The sequence below is a fragment of the Tachyglossus aculeatus genome, chromosome X1 (assembly GCF_015852505.1).
Source record: "Tachyglossus aculeatus isolate mTacAcu1 chromosome X1, mTacAcu1.pri, whole genome shotgun sequence".
In the NCBI taxonomy this organism is placed as follows: Eukaryota; Metazoa; Chordata; class Mammalia; order Monotremata; family Tachyglossidae; genus Tachyglossus; species Tachyglossus aculeatus.
The window spans coordinates 88,585,751-88,605,507 of record NC_052101.1 but is presented as its reverse complement, the minus strand read 5'-3'; the positions used below and the strand labels follow the sequence as shown (position 1 = coordinate 88,605,507).

General features: G+C 45.1%; 1 protein-coding gene across 4 annotated transcripts in view; it reads left to right on the top strand.

The window, feature by feature from the left end:
• The window catches only part of RBM6 (RNA binding motif protein 6), a 112,918-nt gene that overhangs the window by 68,507 nt on the left and 24,654 nt on the right, over nt 1-19,757 (top strand). For 3 of the 4 annotated variants that reach the window (XM_038771620.1, XM_038771618.1, XM_038771621.1), the window contains exons 7-9: nt 16,108-16,182; nt 17,243-17,303; nt 18,151-18,444. In XM_038771620.1, the coding sequence (XP_038627548.1) occupies nt 16,108-16,182; nt 17,243-17,303; nt 18,151-18,444 (430 nt within the window). The remainder of the gene's footprint in view (nt 1-16,107; nt 16,183-17,242; nt 17,304-18,150; nt 18,445-19,757) is intronic. The other variant, XM_038771619.1, reaches the window with a different exon arrangement.

The window sequence follows — 19,757 nt, the reverse complement described above, 5'->3', positions numbered from 1 at the left end:
CAAACTGCTGTCATGTTAATCCAAGCAATTGTCCTATCCCACCTTGATTACTGCATCAGCTTCCTTCTCACCTTCCTGACTCCTGCCTCTCTCCACTCCAGTCCATACTTCACTCTGCTGTCCGGGTCATTTTCTCTACAAATACATTCAGTCCTTTTTTCCCCACTCCTCAGGAACCTCTAGTGGTGGCCCATCCACCACCGCATCAAACAGAAACTCCGTACCATCGGCTTTAAAGCACTCAATCACCTTGCCCCCTCCTACCTTACCTCCATGATTTCCCACTACAGCCCAGCCCGCACACTTCGCTCCACTAATGCCAAGCTACTCGCTGTAGCTCGATCTTGTCTATCTAGCTGCTGACCTCTCATCCACGTCCTGCCTCTGGCCTGGGACGCCCTTCCTCTTCGTATCTGACAGGCGATCACGCTCCCCACCTTCAAAGCCATATTAAAAGCACATCTCCAAGAGGCTTTCCCCAACTAGGCCCTCATTTTCTCTTTTCCCGCTCCCTTCTGTGTTGCCTTTGCTTTTGGATTTGTATCCTTTCTTCACCCCTCCCTCAGCCCTGCAGCACTAATGTATATATCTGCAAGTTATTTGTTTATATTAATGTCTCTATCCCCCCTCTAGATTGTTAGCTCATGGGCAGGGAACATGTCTAACAGCTTTTATATTGCACTCTCCCAAGTGCTTAGTACAGTGTTCTGCAAGTGCAGTAAGTACTCAATAAATACGATTGATTGGACATACCTAAGAACCCCTAGAGAAGACCTACAGGTGCATTTCAGGAAGGGCTTCCCATATGAACATCCTGACACCAGCCTTGCCAGAAGGGAGTGTGAAATTTTAATGTGCATTTTTGGTCTACAGATGAACCTTTTCTGAAATGTTTGAAGCTTGGGATGAAATCTCGTCTCAGCTTGCTTTGTTTTAAGAACAGGCTTGCAGAGAGCCACATGGGATCAGTAATCATTTATGCTGGTCCCAAAATAGTTTTTTTTTATATCCAAAACCTTTGTGCTAAATAGATTGTGGAGCCTAGGGGATAGACTGCCTGAAAACAAACAAACAAAAATCCCCTCAACTGTTTTGTTTTATATGCAAATCTGTTTTAAAACGTTGCTTCATTTTTTAATTTTGCTGTTTGTTTTTGAGCTTGACTAGCTCAGACTCAGAATAGCCTATGCAATTCTTGAGTGAAGAGTCTGTTCCACATTACTTCCTGAGACAAATTTGGGTGAGAAATAAGTTTGAAAATAGCATCCTAGCCACTGGCCAATTATTCTCATCCTGCCCGGCATAAAAACAGGGTAGATGTGAACTTCCAAACTGAGGGAAAATTATTCTGTTGCTTCCCAAAGCAGCTTACTATTTTCTTATGAAGCAGGGGATAATTTTTATGAAGTTGAATGATTCTAGATATCACAGCTGGTACTTTAAAAAAGTTAACAATGATGTGGGCTTAGAAGGAATTGTAGGATGAAGCTCTCTCCAGCTTCTATCGTGTTATTTTTCTGCGGTAGAAGGACGAAGAGTCTTAACATGCTTGATTGTCACCTCAATCTGTTCCTGGGTTTGTGAGCTTTAATGAGCCTTGATGCTCTCCGAGCACCAGATTGAATTTGAATGTGTGAATACTTCTCATATTTCAAATAAAATTAGCAACAGTTTTAGACTCATATAGTGCCTTTGCTCTGAAGATCTCAAAATGCACAAATTCACAAATAACTGCCCCACTCCCTATACACTGAAATCCTATTGGATATCACAAAAATATATCAAGCTGGAATTTGGGAAGCTGTTCCAGGAAATCTGTAAGGGGTAAATGATCTTTAACAGTATAGTCCTGATACTTTGGCCATGATCTGCCTAAGACACAAAGTCCACACACCGTCTGTGGGAAGGGCTATGGTTTATGACAAAACTGTTCAAGCTGGTGCCCTGGCCATTTTTAACTCTGGTGATTATTCCGCTTAACTTCCTCCACCACCATTAACTGAACAAGATGAGGTTGTTCTTTAGTCACTGGTAATATTAATTCCCCCAAAGCATGTACTCATTCACTGCCCTGGCTTCAATTATCATCTCTACACAGAATGATTCCCAAATCTACCTCTCCAGCCCTGACCTCTCCTTCTCTACATTCTCGCATTTCTTCCTGCCTTCAGGTTTCCTCTATATTCCGAGGAGCCTTTGCAGCCTTTGATCAGTCAGAAAAGTTAGATGATCTGGATTTAGTATTGCCACAGAGAAGTCAAACATGGTGATGATGATGATGGTATTTGTTAAGTGCTTACTATGTGCCAAGCATTGTTCTAAGCGCTGGGGGAGATACAAGGTAATCAGGTTGGCCCACGTGGAGCTCACAGTCTTAATCCCCATTGTACCGATGAGGGAACTGAGGCACAGAGAAGTTAAGTGACTTGCCCAGTGTCACACAGCTGACAAGTGGTGGAGCCGGGATTAGAACCCATGAACCATGACTCCCAAGCCCGTGCTCTTTCCGTTAAGCAACACTGGCCCTTGCTTGCAAAGGACTTTTGAAGACCAAGGACTGTTAAATTAAGAAAAATATACCCTGGTTATTGCAAATGCACAGCACAGATGTAGTGTGGTGCAGAAATCTTAGCCATATATTCCTTCAGAGAAATCAGAGATGTTTTGTTTTCTTTGTCAACAGATGAATGCTAAATCAATACATTTTGAATCAATGTCCAATTCCACCTAGCCATCACAGTTTGATTAGATACTTCTTAGATCCAAATGAACAGCAACAGTCAGAGAGAGTGTACCTTGACAATAGTCAGAGAGAGCTTACCTTGATGGACACATTTCTAATAATAATAATAATTATGGTATTTGTTAAGTACTTACTATGCGCCAGGCACTGTCCTAAGCGCTGGGGGAGTTACAAGGTTATCAGGTTGTCCCGTGTGGGGCTCACAGTCTTAATCCCCATTTTACAGATGAGGTAACTGAGGCACAGTGAAGTTAAGTGACTTGCCCAAAGTCACACAGCTGACAAGTGGTGGAGCCAGGATTAGAACCCATGACCTCTGACTCCCAAGCCCGTGCTCTTGCCACTAAGCCACGCTGCTTCTTATGATGGTATTTGTTAAGCACTTACTATGTGCCAAGCACTGTTCTAAGCACTGGGGTAGACACAAGGTTATCAGGATTAGAACCCACGACCTCTGACTCCCAAGCCCGGGCTCTTTCCACTGAGCCATGCTGCTTCCAATAGTTAAGTCACATTTTGTGAATGCCTTTTCCTTCCATTATGGAGAAGCAGCATGGTCTAGTGGATAGAGCACAGTCCTGGGAGTCAGAAGGATCTGGATTCTAATTCTGGCTCTGCCATTTGTCTCCTCTGTGGTCTTGGGCAAGTCACTTAACTTCTCTGTGTCTCAGTTACCTCATCTGTAAAGTGAGGATTAAGGCTGTAAACACTCATGATGGACATGGACTGTGTCCAACCTAATTAGTTTATATCTACCCCAGCGCTTAGTACAGTGCCTGCCACATAGTAAACACTTAGCAGATGCCATTAAAAATAATCATTCATTCATTCAATCGTATTCATTGAGTGCTTACTGTGTGCAGATCACTGTACTATGGAGGCTTCCTCGATAAAGGCATGTTGACTGGATTGCTAAGAATAGACAGTTTTTCAAAGATGTCCATAAAAGACAAAAAAAAAATCCCTATAAAGGCCATGGCTTGAGATTCCTAAATAAAGCTTGAGAGTACCAGATAATTTCAATATTCTTGTCTCAAAATCTGTTGTGTTTCAGTATTCAGGCTAAGAACTGAGTGCCATTGCCTGGAGTTTCTTTCAGATGTGAAAACCCCAAAATAACTTATTTGTGTTGTTTGAGGTACAGGACAGGGCTGAGGTCTCAGGCAAATCCTTCAATAGCACCTAATAACGATAATAATAATAGCGTTATCTGTTAAGCACTTACTACGTGTCAAATACTGGACTAAGTTCTGTGGTAGATACAAGATAATCAGGTCAGGCGTAGTCCTTGTCCCACATGGAGCTCACAGTCTAATTGGGAGGCAAGACAAACATTGATTTGAATCCCATTATGCAGATAAGGGAACTGAGGCCCAGAGAAGTTGAGTGACTTGCCCAAGGTCACACAGCAGTCAAGTGGGCGATATGGGATTAGAACCCAGGTCTCCTTAGCTCCCAGGCCTGGGCTCTTCCCACAAGGCTACATTGCTTCTCTGGCAGAGACCCTTTAGTTTTTTATTTGGGGGGGGGGGTTGGGGGGGCGGCTGTGTTTGCTCCTTCTCTCTGTCCACTTTCCCCTTCCTCCAGCCCTTTCCTGCATCACTTTGAAATCTGTTTGCTTTTCTGGGTTTGTATAGGTGGTGCTGGGAAAGGGACATCATAGTGCTTGCCCATAGCCGCCCCCACCCCCCAGGCAGAAGGTGGACAGGAAAAACAGCTTTGACCTCAGGTTCTTTCCCTGCCCCCGAGGTTGAAATAGGTACCCACTTATTGAAGACTGGGTGAGGGTTTGGACCACAAAAGCGGTTGAAAAGGATTCTAAAACCCATACGGAGCATATCCATTTTCTTTCCAAAGTAGAATGCCTGAAGTCTAGCCATGCTATACAGATAGAAACCACATTTTATTGGTTTTTGTACAGTCTCTTCGGAAGCTCTTTCCTCTTTCACTCTCTGCTGCTGAGAGCTTGTTCCATCTACCACATGCAGTACTCAATTGACGTCATGTGGCTTTCATTGTTCTCCTTGAACTATTAATGAGATTCCATAGGTTGGTTCTTGGGTATGTTTCTGTAACTAACCTACAGAGGGACCTGAAAAAACCTTGCCTGTCAGGATTTTCACATCCCAGTTTCCAGCCTGGAAGACAGGCCTCCCCTAATGTGCTGTAAGTTCTGTCTCTCTTCTCCCCAGATATGGGTCTCTCCTTTTTCGCAACTGGCATAGTCTCTGGTATCTCTGGCCCTTTGCCTGTTGCTGCTGGAGGTACATTAAAACATGCATATTCTAATCACAAGGATTCTTGTCCAAGTCTCTGGTAAACTAATGCACGTCTTCTTCGGTCTCTAGCTTCATAATATATTAATTTAGGCAGGAGGAACTAGCAGAAGTCCTTTGAATTTTCCCAAGCCCTGCTTGACGTTTTAAGGGCCTTGTTCTCTTTTTGGTCATAGGAATTTGTATAGCTCCTCCTACCAGGCAACCTTGATGCTTTGACAAACAGGCTGTTTTACTAAGAAGGATAGGTGTTAAGGGTCTAAAGGAGAGCTAATCTTTAGAGTCAACCAAGACTGATTCAAAGGCCAGAAACAAGCTCTGCAGTTTAACTAGTACCTAGGCCCAGAGGGAATTTACAAGGGGCTAGAGAACAGTAGAGTCTTGAAATTTTGTTTATTGTTGTGCTCTCCCAGGTGCTTAGTACAGTGCTCTGCACACAGTAAGCACTTAATAAATACAGTTGTATGAATGAATAAAATTTTGCCTTGGGAAATTCTGACCTCAGTTACTACTCTCCCTCTAGGTGCATAAAGCATCAGGCAGTTGGTGACCAACAAAGGAGTGTAGGTTGTTAGCCTGTTGCTCAGGAGCATTGGTACCATACCCACAGAAACTTATGGAAGAAATTGGTTCCTTTTATTGGATCAGAAGTCGACACAATTACAATAGGGTATTGATGTAATGCAGTCCGGTTGGGTTCTACCAGTAAAAGCATCCTGCTGCATTTTGCATGAGCTCTTGGGGTTTCTGGGTTGAGTTCTACCACAGCACATGTCAGTTCTTCTAGAACCACCAGTGTATGAACAAGGACTATGCTTCTTCCTTCCCTGTCTATCCAGGTCCCATTTGTCTGAGTCTTAAGCCACAGTGGGCCGGACCTGCCCCCAAGATCGATCGTCCAAATAACTTCCCCTCATGGTCTCCTCGGCATGCATCCTGGAAAGGGGGCATAGATGCTTTATGACAGGTCGGGCCACTTGTGCGTTTATTGAGAAGGTTTTTGTCTTCAGAAACTCCCCAACAGAGTTCTGTCCCTTACAGCCCGTTCCTCTAGACTGTAAGTTCATTGTGGGCAGGGAACAAACACAGCTACTAACTCTGTTATAGTGTACTCTCCCAAGTGCTTAGTACAGTGCTGTTCCCCTTTGTAATGCTCATTAAGTACAATTGATTGGTCCAAAACATGAAGTGAAAACAGATGCTAGAGAACTGGCTTTATAGCCATCTCCCGGTTGCTTCTCTGTTCTCATTACCCTGGTTTTCATTCCTTTTGTTGGCTGTGCTCTCCATTTATGCCCTTTCCACTTTCCTCCCAAACTCCTTGAAGTGACAGACATCTCCCCCGTCCATCATCTCTGTAGTGCCTCTACTTTTCCCTTTTAGTCTGTGTTTCCTGTTCACGGCCTGTGCCTTATGTGCATTTCTGTTATCCCCCGGTTAATCATCAACAGTAGAACATCCTAACAGTAGAAGAGCCAGTTCTAGCTTTATTTACAGTTGTACCACCATCTCCTAAACCAGTGTGATCTAATCTCTAGTTGGGGGTGGGAGTTGGGCGACAGAGGGGGTCTTCTGGACCAGGAGCAGTGGCAGGGACCAAGTGTCCACCCCGCAGCTCATCTTTGGGAGAATAAAGGGAGTTCCTTTTAAAGTATTTCAACTCCGGGGGTCATGCTACTCCGCTGCCACTCCCTGTGAGGTGTAGCGTAGAGAACACAGACCACAGCGCACGACTGCAGATCCAGGTGCTGAGTGTCTCCTTGCAGTGCCAACTTGTACTTCCCAAGCGCTTAGTACAGTGCTCTGCACACAGTAAGTGCTCAATAAATACAATTGATTGATTGATTGATTGTAAGTGCGGGCCGCTTAAATTGGCGGGGTTTTACTATGTCCTTTCATTTGCATAATCCCGCCCCCCTCTGACCCAGTCAGCTCCCTTTGTCCCTTCCGAAGATGATCCCACCAGAAAAAACCCTCATGGGAAAAATCCTCCCCATGCTGTCCGTTGGGTTCCAAGGCTTCTCTATTGGCAGTTGAACGGAAGGTGGCATCCCTCGTTCTCCCTCTCAGTCCCTCCCCCCGAAAGTCCTTTGAACTCCGCCTCGTGGCCCGATCCGCCATCTTGGAGTCAGTTGGCCAGGGGGTGGGTGATCAGGAGGCACCCCCAAAATACCAAAGCATTGGAGAGACATGGGGTGCTAAATTAATCCCAAACTGTGATAGGGTGAGGGTTGGAGTTGTCCTAAACCGCTGCAGTCTGCACTCTGGGACTGGGGCACTTGCAGTGACACCTTTGGTGTGGGGGTGTGCGTGTGGGAAGGGGCGCCGATCCTTAGCCGCTGGAGCCATCAGACAGCGGAGCCGGGCCCTGAGACTGGTAGGGGGTGGGAGGCACTGGGTGCGGGCATGGAGGCACCTGCTGAGTCCCGCGGAGACGCTCCAAAGCGGCAGTGGCTCGGGCCCTCGGCGGGTGCTGCAGACAAAAGGGGACGGAGGAGAAGAGGGGCGATGTCAGCAGGTCGGAGCCATCTCTGCGCTGAGGGGCCACTTCAGAGTGCGAGGGCAACAGTGCGGCTTGAATCGCCCTCCCCACGCCATGGCGCTCAACCCAACCCACCGTTTGGAGCCAGGGAGGGGAAGGAGCAGAGGGAAAAACCACCAGGCAGCCCAGGGATGCCTCACAGCAGCAAAGGCTCTATGGATGGGGCTCCATGTTAGAGACTCCCTGTGGCTCATCTCTGTGCCCCGAAGCCCAAGCCTGAGGAGGGCAAGGGTAACATACCCAGTGCACAGTCCAATTCCAATATGTTGGGAGCGTATAAGGAAAAGGAACAAAGAAAGGAATGTGGGAGTCAGAGGACGACCTAGGTTCTAATTCCAGCTTCGCCACTCGCCTTCTGTGTGACCTTGGGCAAGTATTTGACTTCTGTGCCTCGGTTTTCTCATCAGTAAAATGGGGTTCAAATACCTGTTTTTCCTCCCCCTTAGACCATGAGATCCATGTGAGCCAGAGACTATGTCCAACCTGATTATCTTGTATCTACCCCAGTGTTTGGTACAGTTTTTTGCACATAGTGTAGTGTGTAATAAATACCATAATGATTATTATTATTAGCTTTCTACTTGCTGCTGCCTTTCAAAATTTCAGCAAGTACTAGTAGGCACAGTTGTCCCATGACAGGGAAAGCTTCAAAAGAGTCTATTAAATCCACAAGGTCTTCGTTGATTTGAATGATTTTCTTTTTTGTTAGGCCACCTCTCCCATTTCTTCCCTGATTCTCGGGGATCTCTGCTGTCTGTAGACCCCAGTTTGAGAACTAAGATCATGTTTTTATCCTGACTCTGAAGCAGACACTCTGTGAGACTTCTTTACTCTGTACCTCAAGCTAGATCATTTCCAAATACTTCCCTCACCAGGTGGTCACAAAATACCTACAAGATGTGATGCTGAAATGGAGTTGAAGTGTCTGATTTTTCCCAGTATTCCAGGCTCTTTTGGAGCTGCTACAGCTCCTCATGGTAAGCTTGTGGTCAACAGTGATCTGTCCTAGTTCTTAAACATCCGGAGCCTCACCTGTTACGTGTCCTCACGGCCCTGAACATGACCTGGACCGTCCATCTTTAGTACATTTCCAGGACAATCGTTTTAGCTGAATATATGTTGAGAAGAGGCTGACCTCGACTCAATCCTGTCGTTGATGCAGGAGGCAGAAAAGATCTCCCCACCAAATGATAATTAGGGTATTTGGTAAGTGCTTACTGTGTGTCAAGTACTGTTCAAAGCGCTGGGTTAGATATAAGATGACTGCTAATCAAAGGCTTCACATTCCCATTTCACTTGGCTTTTGCGATCTGATTGAGCGACGGTTCAGTGACATTGTAGTGGTAGTGGTATTTACTGAGTGCCTACTGAATTGCAGTGCAGTATTAAGGGCTTGGGAAGTACAACAGAAGCACAAGACACTGTTCTGTGTTCCTTTCCTCTCTTTCCCACTCAAGCGACATGGTAGAAGGAACAGAGTTGTGTGCAGTCAACCAGTAGTATTCATTGAGCACTTTGTTCAGAGCACTGTACTAAGTGCTTAGGGCAGGACAGTTGGTAGACATGATCCCTGCCCCAGTAATAATAATAATAACTGTGGTGTTTGTTAAGCGCATACTATGTGCCAGACACTGTACTAAGGGCTGGGGTAGATACAAGACAATCGGGTTGGACACAACACATTCCCTATCCCACATGGGGCTCAGCATCTTAATTCCTCAGATGAGGAAACTGAGGCACAGAGAAGTGAAATGATTTGGCCAAGTTCATACAGCAGGGTCAGAATTAGAACCCAGGTCCTCTGACTCCCAGGCTTGTGTTCTGTGCATGAGGCTACACTGCTAAGAAGTTTACACTCTAGCAAGGGTGCATTAGTGTATGTGTTAGACATAAGATTTTTTTCAGTCAGTCAACAGCATTTATAGAGGACTGTCTCTTTACAGCACGGTGCCAAGCACGTGGAAGAGTACACCAGAATTAGTAGATACCAATCAGTAGTGTGTGAGTGCTTATTCCGTGCAGGTCAGTGGACTCAGTGTTTTGAAGAGTACAGTAGAGTTAGTAGATATGATCCCTGCCCTCAAGCAGTTTACATTGTAGTGGGGGAGATGCATACTAAAAGAAATTGTGTAGGAAGAAGCATTGAAGTACAGAGATATGTACATAAGTTCTTCAGTAGGTTTGAGTAACCAAGTGCTTAAGGGACATGGAAATATCAAAGTGGCAGGAAGGGACAGGAAATAAGGCTGGGGAGATGAGGGGTTGATCAGGGAGCAAAGTATATCAGCTCGGGGGGTAGCCGGAGAAGAGCGAGGGTAAATAGAGAGGAGAGAGTCGACTACGTGCCTTAAAGCTGATGGGTCAAGATGGGCAACTGGCAGTCAATTCCTAGCTCTGAATCTGATTGGCATTAGGTAAAATACAAAATTACCAAATTAAGGTGCCTAGGGTCAAGATGGGTAACTGGCAGTCAATTCCTAGCTCTGAATCTGATTGGCTTTAGGTAAAATACAAAATTACCAAATTAAGGTGCCTAATCTATTTCATCCCCATTTTACAAATAAAGAAACTGAGGCTCAGAGAGGTTAAGAGACTTGCCCAAGCCAGTGGTAAAGCTGGGACAAATCTGGGTCTCTCGACTCCCAGACCCATGCTTCTTTTTATCTCCTTAGATCCTGAATAAAGATATCCAGTGACATTTTCTCCAGTCATTATAAGGCTGGACATTTTCTTGGTTTGAGGTTTTGGCAAGTCTTAATTCCTCCATTTTCAGAAGGTAGCATCAGGAGGCCTTTCTAAAAGGAAAGTCTGCAATCATTCGCACAAGCTGAAGAGAAGGGAACTCACCACATTAACACCTGTCTTCAACAGAACTTTGAGATTCTTAGGTGAAAGGGAATGGACTATTACTGGGTATTTTCAGTGTTTAGGCCCTCAAGGAAAAGTGCTAAGTTTTCAAGGTTCAGTACAAGTACTGCAGAGTCATTGTTATAAACTCAGCTGTGCTGTTTTTCGAATGTATTGTGGCTTATAACTTTAACGGCTTTCTTGGCTGGTGTTTTTCCTGTTATTCAGAATAGCCCTTTCCAGAGAGAATTTTTTTTTTAAATGATGGAATTGCATCTTAACAGTTAATAGACAAAAGATTTTGCACTCATCGCACTGTAATGATTACAGTTCCCTTTCTTAGAACCATTCTGTCCTGGTATTTGGCAGTGAATCTCATCGGTCAATTACCGTAATAACCGCCCCACTTTTTGGGATAATTTTTGCAACCCAGTTACGGGGCGAGGAGGGGTTATTACTCAGGAAATCAAGTCTAGCAATAAGGGGAGCAGAAAGAAAAAGAAGGGGAAAAGGAGGAAGAAAGAGAAAGGTAAGCGGGCACTGGAGACTGCGACTTTTCTATTGCACTCTCTAAGTGCTGTGTACAGTAGGCACTCAGTGAATTACAGTAGCCCCCACCCTGAATTTGCGTGTCTTGGCACACCTGTATCTATACCTTCTTGTGGCTCTTCTCCTACCCTGGAGTTCGAACAGTCCATGGCCTGAATCCACGATCCTCTGATCCTAGTGCTCTTCCTACCCCAGCACATGTGAACATGTTTCAAAGGAACTCATGCTGCACAAGCCTGTATCCATCGGCGTTCTGACCCTACTCCTCTTCGTACTCTGGTGTGTGCCATTATCGCTGCTTAGCAAAATGATCTTATATTGCCTCAAAAATTGGAGGGACGGGGGGAATTATGCAAGTGAAAATGGTAACATCCAATTTTCCCCAAAGAAACGGCTGCAGACCAAATTTAAGATGAGAATTCCAATCTACGGCAGATTATGATACAGAGTAAGCCAATCTGTAGTTATGGGTCTACACTGCAGCAGGAGGCAGGTGGGTTCCAAGACAACCAGGGCTTTGGTTTAGAATTATAATTGAGGGTGAGTTAAAAAGACCCAAGGATTTATATGAAGCCTGATGTTTTTTAAACCCCACCATGATACCGTCCACCACTGAAGCACCCAGCCCTGATCCTGAAAGGGTTATGGTGGATTGAAGCAGGGATGGGTCTTGTATTGGAGTTGGTGAAGAAGCTGAAGCCTATTCCCTCCAGGGGCATGGTCCTTTGTCGTGGTGATCTGGGGGAACTGTTGTTTCATATTGACGTTACCCTATATTTCATTCCCTGTGTGTCTATCTGCTTCATGGACACATTGCAAGCCCTCAGTAGGCCATGTCTAGGGTGGCCGGTTATCCGATTTTTAGCTGGCCTGTCCTCTTTAGTTCTGAATACTTGAATTCAGAAGGAAGTTCTGTAATTTGTATGCTTACCAGGTGACAATGCAAATCTCCCAGGTGGCCTTAGACATAGCTTGTGAGCCCTATTTGGGGCAGGGATGGTGTCTGACCTGATTATCCTATGATGTGCTTCAGCGTTTAGTACAGTGCTTGGCCCACAGTAAGCGCTGAACAAATCCCACCATTATTATTGTGGTTACTAATAATACCCGGTTTTATAAAACACATTTTAAAAATAGAATGCCGCATGCCCATCTTGTTGAGAAAACTGTCTCCAGGGTGATGGGGAAAGCAGCTCGAATATTAATGTTTCTCGAGTCTAATGGACCCAGATTAGACATTAATTCCTCAGTGAAAGTCCCCTGTTTTCTCAAGCTATTGAGGTTTGATAACATTGTTCTGCTTCTACAGTGCAGAGATCCCAAATCAATGCAGTTCTCTCTCTACTGATTTTACAATCTGTCCTTTCCTCTCCCCATCACCCATTTCCCCTTTTCCCCTCTTTATCTCTTCTGCAACATCAGTTAGCCTCCCTGTCTTAGATGTAAAGTTCCTCCAGACAGAAATTGAGTGTGACTCTGTCAAATGAGTAACAAGCAAATGGAAAATTTTCAGGACCTGCTGAAGCAGCGTCCCTTGCTTTTGCTCATCAAATACTGTGTCTCACGCAGAGTGAGAATGCATCACTCATATAGTGTGATCTCATTGTTTGTCAGCCATTGCATTTTGGCATGCATGTGGGATATCTGAGGCTGTTATCTTCACAGAGCGTTCGGTTAGAACTTGAAGAAGTCACAGGTAATTGCTGGAGATGTCAGCCTTTTGTTAATGGCTGAAAGATTGTATATGCTGCCCAGTCGAATTAAGACTGAAAATCTTGAACAGACCTGCTTATGGATGAATAGGGTGAATGTGAAAAATGTTCAAATCCACTTTTGGAAAATTTATGTCAATATCTATGTGTAGTTTATGGCATCGGAAGGCTTAGGCCTGGGAATCTGAAATTTAGGGCCCAAGACTTGATTCTGCAACTTATTTTTTCTGAGCCTTTAGACAAAATCACATAGTGTTTCTGGAATCTTGTTTCCCCATTAGTTGGATAGAAATAAACTTGTCACCTTTCTCCCCTCAAGACCAGTACTAACATCCTAACCTGATAGCCCTAGCCCACTGTCACTCACCCTACAGTGAACCTGAAAGATGCCAAACCAAAGCAGTTCCTTTAATGGGCCTAGTTATTTGACATGGTAACATTGGAGTTTGAATAATTTTCCAACTGGCAAGAGAATCCCAATTAAGCCATATGTTAAGTTGACACCTCCTTTTCCATATTTTATGTTGGAAATAGAGAGCATGAGTTTAAGGCCCACCGTGTGGTGAGTTAAGGATTTGGGAATCCAAAGAGCTCAAATTCCTGGCAGTTCTCACTTACGAGTAGTAATAGGAGTAGTGATGGTATTCATTGTGCCAACTGAGTGCAGTGCTCTGTACTAAGCGATATGCTAAGCGCTTGAGAGAGTACAAGACACCAGGGTTGGTAGACACATTCCCAGACCACAACGAGTTCATGGTCTATAGAATAATAATAATTGTGATATTTGTTAAGCACTTACTATGTGCCAAGCACTGTTCTAAGTACCAGGGTAGATACAAGGTAAGCAGGTTGTCCCACATGGGGCTCACAGTCTTAATCCCCATTTTACAGTTGAAGTAACTGAGGCACAGAGAAGTTAAGAAGGGAGCTTACAGTCTAGTCTAAACACTTGAGAGAGAAACAGAAGCACATAGCACATTCCCTGCCCACAGGGAACTCACATTCTAACTGGGGAGGCATAGACTGCATTTTCTTGGGACTCCTGAGAGTGCCTCAGAAAGGACCTGCCACCATTTGCAGCCACCTTATTTGTTAGCTGGGGAGGACTTCTGCCAGTCAGCAGTACCTGTGTGACTGCCACAAGCTGGGAACTCTGTGCAGGGTCAGGTTTAAAGAAAATAGAATGTGGTTCTAATGTGCTGCTTTGAACTAAATCTCAATCATGTCTAATGAATGATGAAAGTTCATCCTGTAATGGATTGGGAAATATTCTCAAGCAAAAAGTATTTGAAGTGAATCCTAAACCATGACTGTTTTCATTTAGAGTGTACCTGTTGTGGGGAAATTTTTCTTTCAGGTGCAGGTGTCCTGGCCTTGCTTCAAAACCCCTGAGCATTGGTGCTGATCATGAGAAACTTGGCTTGGTAATGCTGTGAAGTGTATCAACAGCCTTCTTTGCTAGAGGCCCATAGTCTCTCAGGATCTTGAACTGACTTGCCTTCCCCTCTCACCAGCACTATTGTACCTGCTGTGTGACCTTGGGCAAGTCATTTCCTCCATTTCCTCATCTGCGAAATGGGAATTCAATACCTGTTCTCCCTCCTTAGACTGTGAGCCCCATGTGGGACAGGGACTGCATCCTGCCTGATTTTGTTGTATCTACCCCGGCGTTTAGTATAGTACTTGATACATAATGAGTGTTTAACAAATTGTCATTATTATTATTAGTAGTAGTAGTAGTAGTAGTATTTCTAAAGCAGTGTGATTTAACAGATAAAACATTGGCCTCGGCCTTCTGGATTCTGCCAAAGGAAAAACTTTGACCTGTTAAACATGGGAACAGGTAACTAAGGGAGGTTGTGGAATGTCCCTCTTCAAGAGTAGCCTGTGCGATGATGGGCTTGAGGACCCTCCCAACTCAGTGACTCTTTTTTGAGTGCACTGACCTCCTAGCATTGTGACCTTAGGAAGACCACCCCCCTCACTAGACCCCTTTTCCTCTCATCTGAGCCCTAGATTATCCTGAGGTGTGGTTTGGGGCCACATGAGATAAAATACCTTGAGCTCCTGTTTGCTTTCTGACTTCTAACTGCTTCTTGAGGCCTAGCCATGTGGCTCCAGCTCTCTCCCAGTTGGTCAGGCCTGGAAAAGTCAGCAGTTGGCCAGAGCAAGAGATACAGACCTCTGCTTGCTTTGCCCTGGGCTGGCTATGTTTCCTTGGGGACTTGGAGGCCAGGTGGTCCTGTGCCTGCAGAAGGTGGGTTTTTTTGTGTTTTTGTTTTTCCCCCACAGGAACAACTCAGTTCTCTGATTCCTGGAGGACTGGAATGGTGATTGCTCTGCAAGATTTTAGGGAATGTAAAGTATGGGATCCTGTTTCCTGTTTCAGGATGACAGTGATGACATTCTGTGCCTTGCCTGAATCGAGGCCGGCTGCTTTTGCCTTAGGAGTGAGGAGACAATCCACTCCACTGACAAATACCCAATCGAGACTTGGAAACAAATTTTAGTTTCTCCTAATGAAAGCTAAAATGCCGTGTCTCTGCCGATGCCCAGCAGTACTCTTTGAGGCCCAAGGACACCTGCCCTTCAGAGGTTAATGATCCACCTGCGCAACTTCAGTAATGAAAGCAACAGTTTCATTGAGGGGTATCTCTCCCTGGAATGGAGAGGTGGAATTTGTTTTCTCCATACATGGAACAGAAAGCCTGACATCCCAAGGGGCTAAGAAAGGGAATTTTTTAGCCATACACCCTGTTAAGGACTTAACCAGCATAGAGTTAGACTGCACTCATACTTCTGCATGACTGACCAGACCTTGGATTGACCTGGGCCAGCAGGAGCCCCAGGCATTTCTTTCTGCTGAAACCCCTTGTGGTTTCAGTTCATCTGTGCTTCTTGCCCACAGCTTTGATCCTCTCCTTCGTGCTCATGCCATGTGCTTGTTGTACCAAATTAGGTCCCGCAATATGGATACCGGTTAGCCAGGGATGGGGAGGGATCGATGACATTGGTAACTGACACAGCCTCTTGTCTGTACCCCTGGTCGCCCCAGGGGAAACGCTTAGCTTCTTGCTCACAGCATTGTGCTATTCTGCTCAAGCACTGTGATGTTCATGGAGCCATTTAGGAAATTCAGAAGGTAATTAAATCAGAACATTTTGGAAGATTCTGTCCCAGCACAGACTTCAAGATGGAAAAATGCACGCTGAAGAGTTTTATTGTGCTCTTCCCTTTCAAGGGACTGGGCGTGCCCTTGTTCCCCTCCTTTAAGCCTACACAACCATGAAGCCAAGGGCCCTAGATCAAATAGCCTTTTCTGCTGGTCTCCAAACCAGGAGCCTTCTTTCTTACAGAAGGGGCTTCTGGGCCTCTCTGTCCCTTTTTTCATTTTCCCATGGCGTCTTATATTGATGACTTATCCTTTTGTCTTAACAGGGAACTCTAGTGATCTGTGACAAAGAAGTATCCCTAGAATATTCGCCAAGCCCAGATTTCTGGCATTGCAAACGGGTATGTACCAAGAGATTCTTTCCCGCCTTGTTTTTGCAGGTATGAAGGGATGGGCTGGATGAAGGAGTGCTCATGTCATGATTAGGGGTGGGTTCCTTAATCTTATCTCTGGGGAAAGGGCCGAGGTCAGGTTCCACAGATGGGACCGGGGTAAAGCTTTCCCTTCCCTCCACAAAGTCTGTTTTATCCCAACCATATAGAGGCATTTCAGTGGATGAGAAGGGCATTAAGGCTTCTTTTCTGCTCAGTTCTTAGTTTGTCTTTTGACCCTGAAGATCTGCCCAACCCATTCCCCCGCTCCCAGCTCCCCCTGCTCACTGAACAACTTTGAGGCTCCTGTGTCTTGGTAAATCATTTTGCAGGCCATTTAACAATCCCCTGAGAAGGAATATGGTAGAAACTAATTTCACTGAAGGCACAGAGGTGATTAGTGATATGTCTTGAGGGGGTGGGGAGATGGATTTTGTGATCCTTTTAAGACTCCAGAAACATATTGCAAGGTAACTGGATGTAGCTAGGATGTTAATCAGTCAGTCAATTGTATTTATTGTGTGCTTACTGTGTGCAGAGCACTGTACTAAGTGCTTGGGAAAATACAATATAACAATAAACAGACACATTCCCTGCCCACAACGAGCTTACAGTCTTAGAGGGGGAGACAGACATTAATATAAATACATAAATTTCAGATATGTACATAAGTGCTGTGGAACTCGGAGGGGGGATGAATAAAGGGAGCAAGTCAGAACGACGCAGAAGGTTCTACTGGGTCTAATCTGATTATCTAGCATCGACTCCAGTGTTTAGTACAATGCTTGGGTTCGGGGCAAATGCTTAATAATTTCCACAGGGGAAAAAAAACAAGCCCCAAAAGTTCAATTTGTGGATTATCAGTATCTACCCTTTGGGGCCATGTAGACCTCTCAGTTTTAGGAAATTAATAGTTGTTTAGGGTCTACTTTTCTTATGGATCTGCAACTGTTAATGTTTTGATGTGCAAAAACCTCTTACAGTGTCTTAATTTATAAATGTTCTCCATCCACTCTTACTTCCCTTACAGTGTAAAGTCAGTACTGTGGGATACAGAGCATCCTGTTCATACTGCAAGTTCCCAAGAGAGGGTGAGGGTTTTTCTTTGTATTTCTGTTTTGGATGTAAACAATTTGGAGCCTTTTCTAGCATCAGAATGGGGGAGCACTGATTGGCAGGTACCACTGAGTCTGTCCTGTCATTGAATGACAATGGTGAAGATGTTGTTATGATTTGGCCCCAGGGTGGCAAGAGAGGGCAAGGAACCTTTTAATTGCTGTCTCTCTGTGCTTTATAATCCTTTTTAATAAGGGGAATAATGCCTGCCTTCTCCCTAGCCCCCAGATGTTGTGGGGGTAAAATGAGATCAATAATTTGAAAGTGCTGTAGAAAAATAAACGTGCAGTTCACAGAACAAGTTGTTTTGGTTATTGGTCACTTTCGTAGTGAGAGGGGCTTGGTAGTAAACTCTGCAAAAAGCTCTCCCAAACCTGTAGTTGAAGTGTTTAGAGGCTGAGGAGGATTAAGGAAATACATAAAAGGAACAGTTCTGTACCCAGGGATCCCATTAGCCAGCAGTGAGAGATCAGAGAGTGGGGCCAGCTCTCCCGGCCAGTGAATTGCTGTAGTACTTGAATCCAGAGAATAGAACCAATATCCTCATTCGAAGAGAGAGTAGTTGACTCTATTCCGAAAGAGTAGGCATATTGACCAAATGAGTTGGTTATTCTGACCTCTACAGAATTATGGTGGGTTCCTTTACTAGCTCTCTAGTCTTTAGGTAATTATTCTCTAGATACTAAGTGCAAACGTTCAATAAGGAAACTATTCAGATCTGAAATTTTTCAAGCTCAGAATTTCTGGGAAGATGGGAAGAAAACCAGATTGGGTGTCCCTGAGATGGATTTCACGACGTCTCATTCCATGTCTTTTTCCCAGTTACAGAGTCCAAGGCACCCAAGCCTCAGCAAGAGTTGGCAGATCTCCCTGAGCCCCTCAAGCCACCAGCTCAACCGTCAGCACCACAGCAACAGAACCAACCACAGGGGCCAGCTGATAAGGAACTGGAGACAAGAAAGCGAGAGGAAGGAAGGGAGAGACTCCCAAGTCAAGAGCCAAGGAGGGACCCCGAGAAATACCCTTCCCGAAGGGAAGTGTGTGATGCTCCCCCAAGAAAGGACATGGAGAAAGATCAGTGGTCTGGAGAAACGTACCAAGAAGGGGAAAGCAAAAGTAAGCAAAGTGTTGGAAATGTATTTCCTTAAAGGTAGGTAAGGTATAGTCAGATGTGCTTTGGACCAATCTTTAAAAAGCTTGTAGGGGGTCCTTCTTCCCAGGAGCAGGCAACAGGCTGGAAGAACAACAGGTTTTTCCCCTGCCCATGGTTTTAGGGAGGCCAGCCCATTCCCTCTCCAACTTCCCTCCTGACACCCAACAGTGAGGACCCCAAGCCTCTTCTTGGGTGAGTTACAATTTTGGTCTGGGCTAGAGGTAAAGGATATAATTATACCTTCCCTCCTTCATTCATTCATTCATTTAATCGTATTTATTGAGCGCTTACTGCGTGCAGAGCACTGTACTACACGCTTGGAAAGTATAATTTGGCAATAGAGACAATCCCTACCCAACAATGGGCTCACAGTCTAGAAGACTCCTCCCGTTGATACTCCTGTTGATCCCATTCCTCCCTCTAGACTGTGAGCCCACTGTTGGGTCGGGACCGTCTCTATATGTTGCCAACTTGTACTTCCCAAGCGCTTAGTACAGTGCTGTGCACACAGTAAGCACTCAATAAATACGATTGAATGAATGAATGAATGATATGGCTTCTAGAGCCTCCATTCCGTGCTAAGCTCTTGGAAGAGTACAGTGCAACAGAGTTAGTAGACACATTCCCTGCTCTCAAGGAGCTTACTGTCTAGAGAGGGAAACAGACATTAAAATAAATTATGTACATATGTGAGACCGAGGGTGGGGTGAAAGAGTACATAGGAAAGTGAATAGGCAATGCAGAAGAGAGAGGGAGTAGTGAAAATTAGGGCTTAGTCAGGGAAGGCCTCTTGGAGAAGATGTGATTTTAATATGGCTTTGATGATGCAGAGAGAGGTGGTCTGTCAGATATGAAGGAGGGGTGAGTTCCATGCCTGAGAAAGGATGTGGGCAAGGGGTCGTCAGCCAGTTAGATGAGATGGAGGTAGGTTGGCATTAGAGGAGAAAAGTGAGTCGGCTGGATTGTAGCAGAAAATCAGTGGGAGAAGATAGGAGGGGGGCGAGATGGCTGAGTGCTTTAAAACCAATGGTGAGGAGTTTCTGTTTGATGCAGTGGTGGATGGGCAACCACTGGAAGTTTTTGAGGAGTGGGGAGACATGGATTGAACTTTTTTTAGGAAAATGATCCATGCGGCAGAGTGAAGTATGGACTGGAGTAAGGAAAGAAGCCCACAACCTTGGTGTCACCCTTGACTCCGCTCTCTTGTTCACCCCTCACATCCAATCCATTACCAAAACCTGCCAGTCTCACCTCCGCAACATCGCCAAGATCCGCC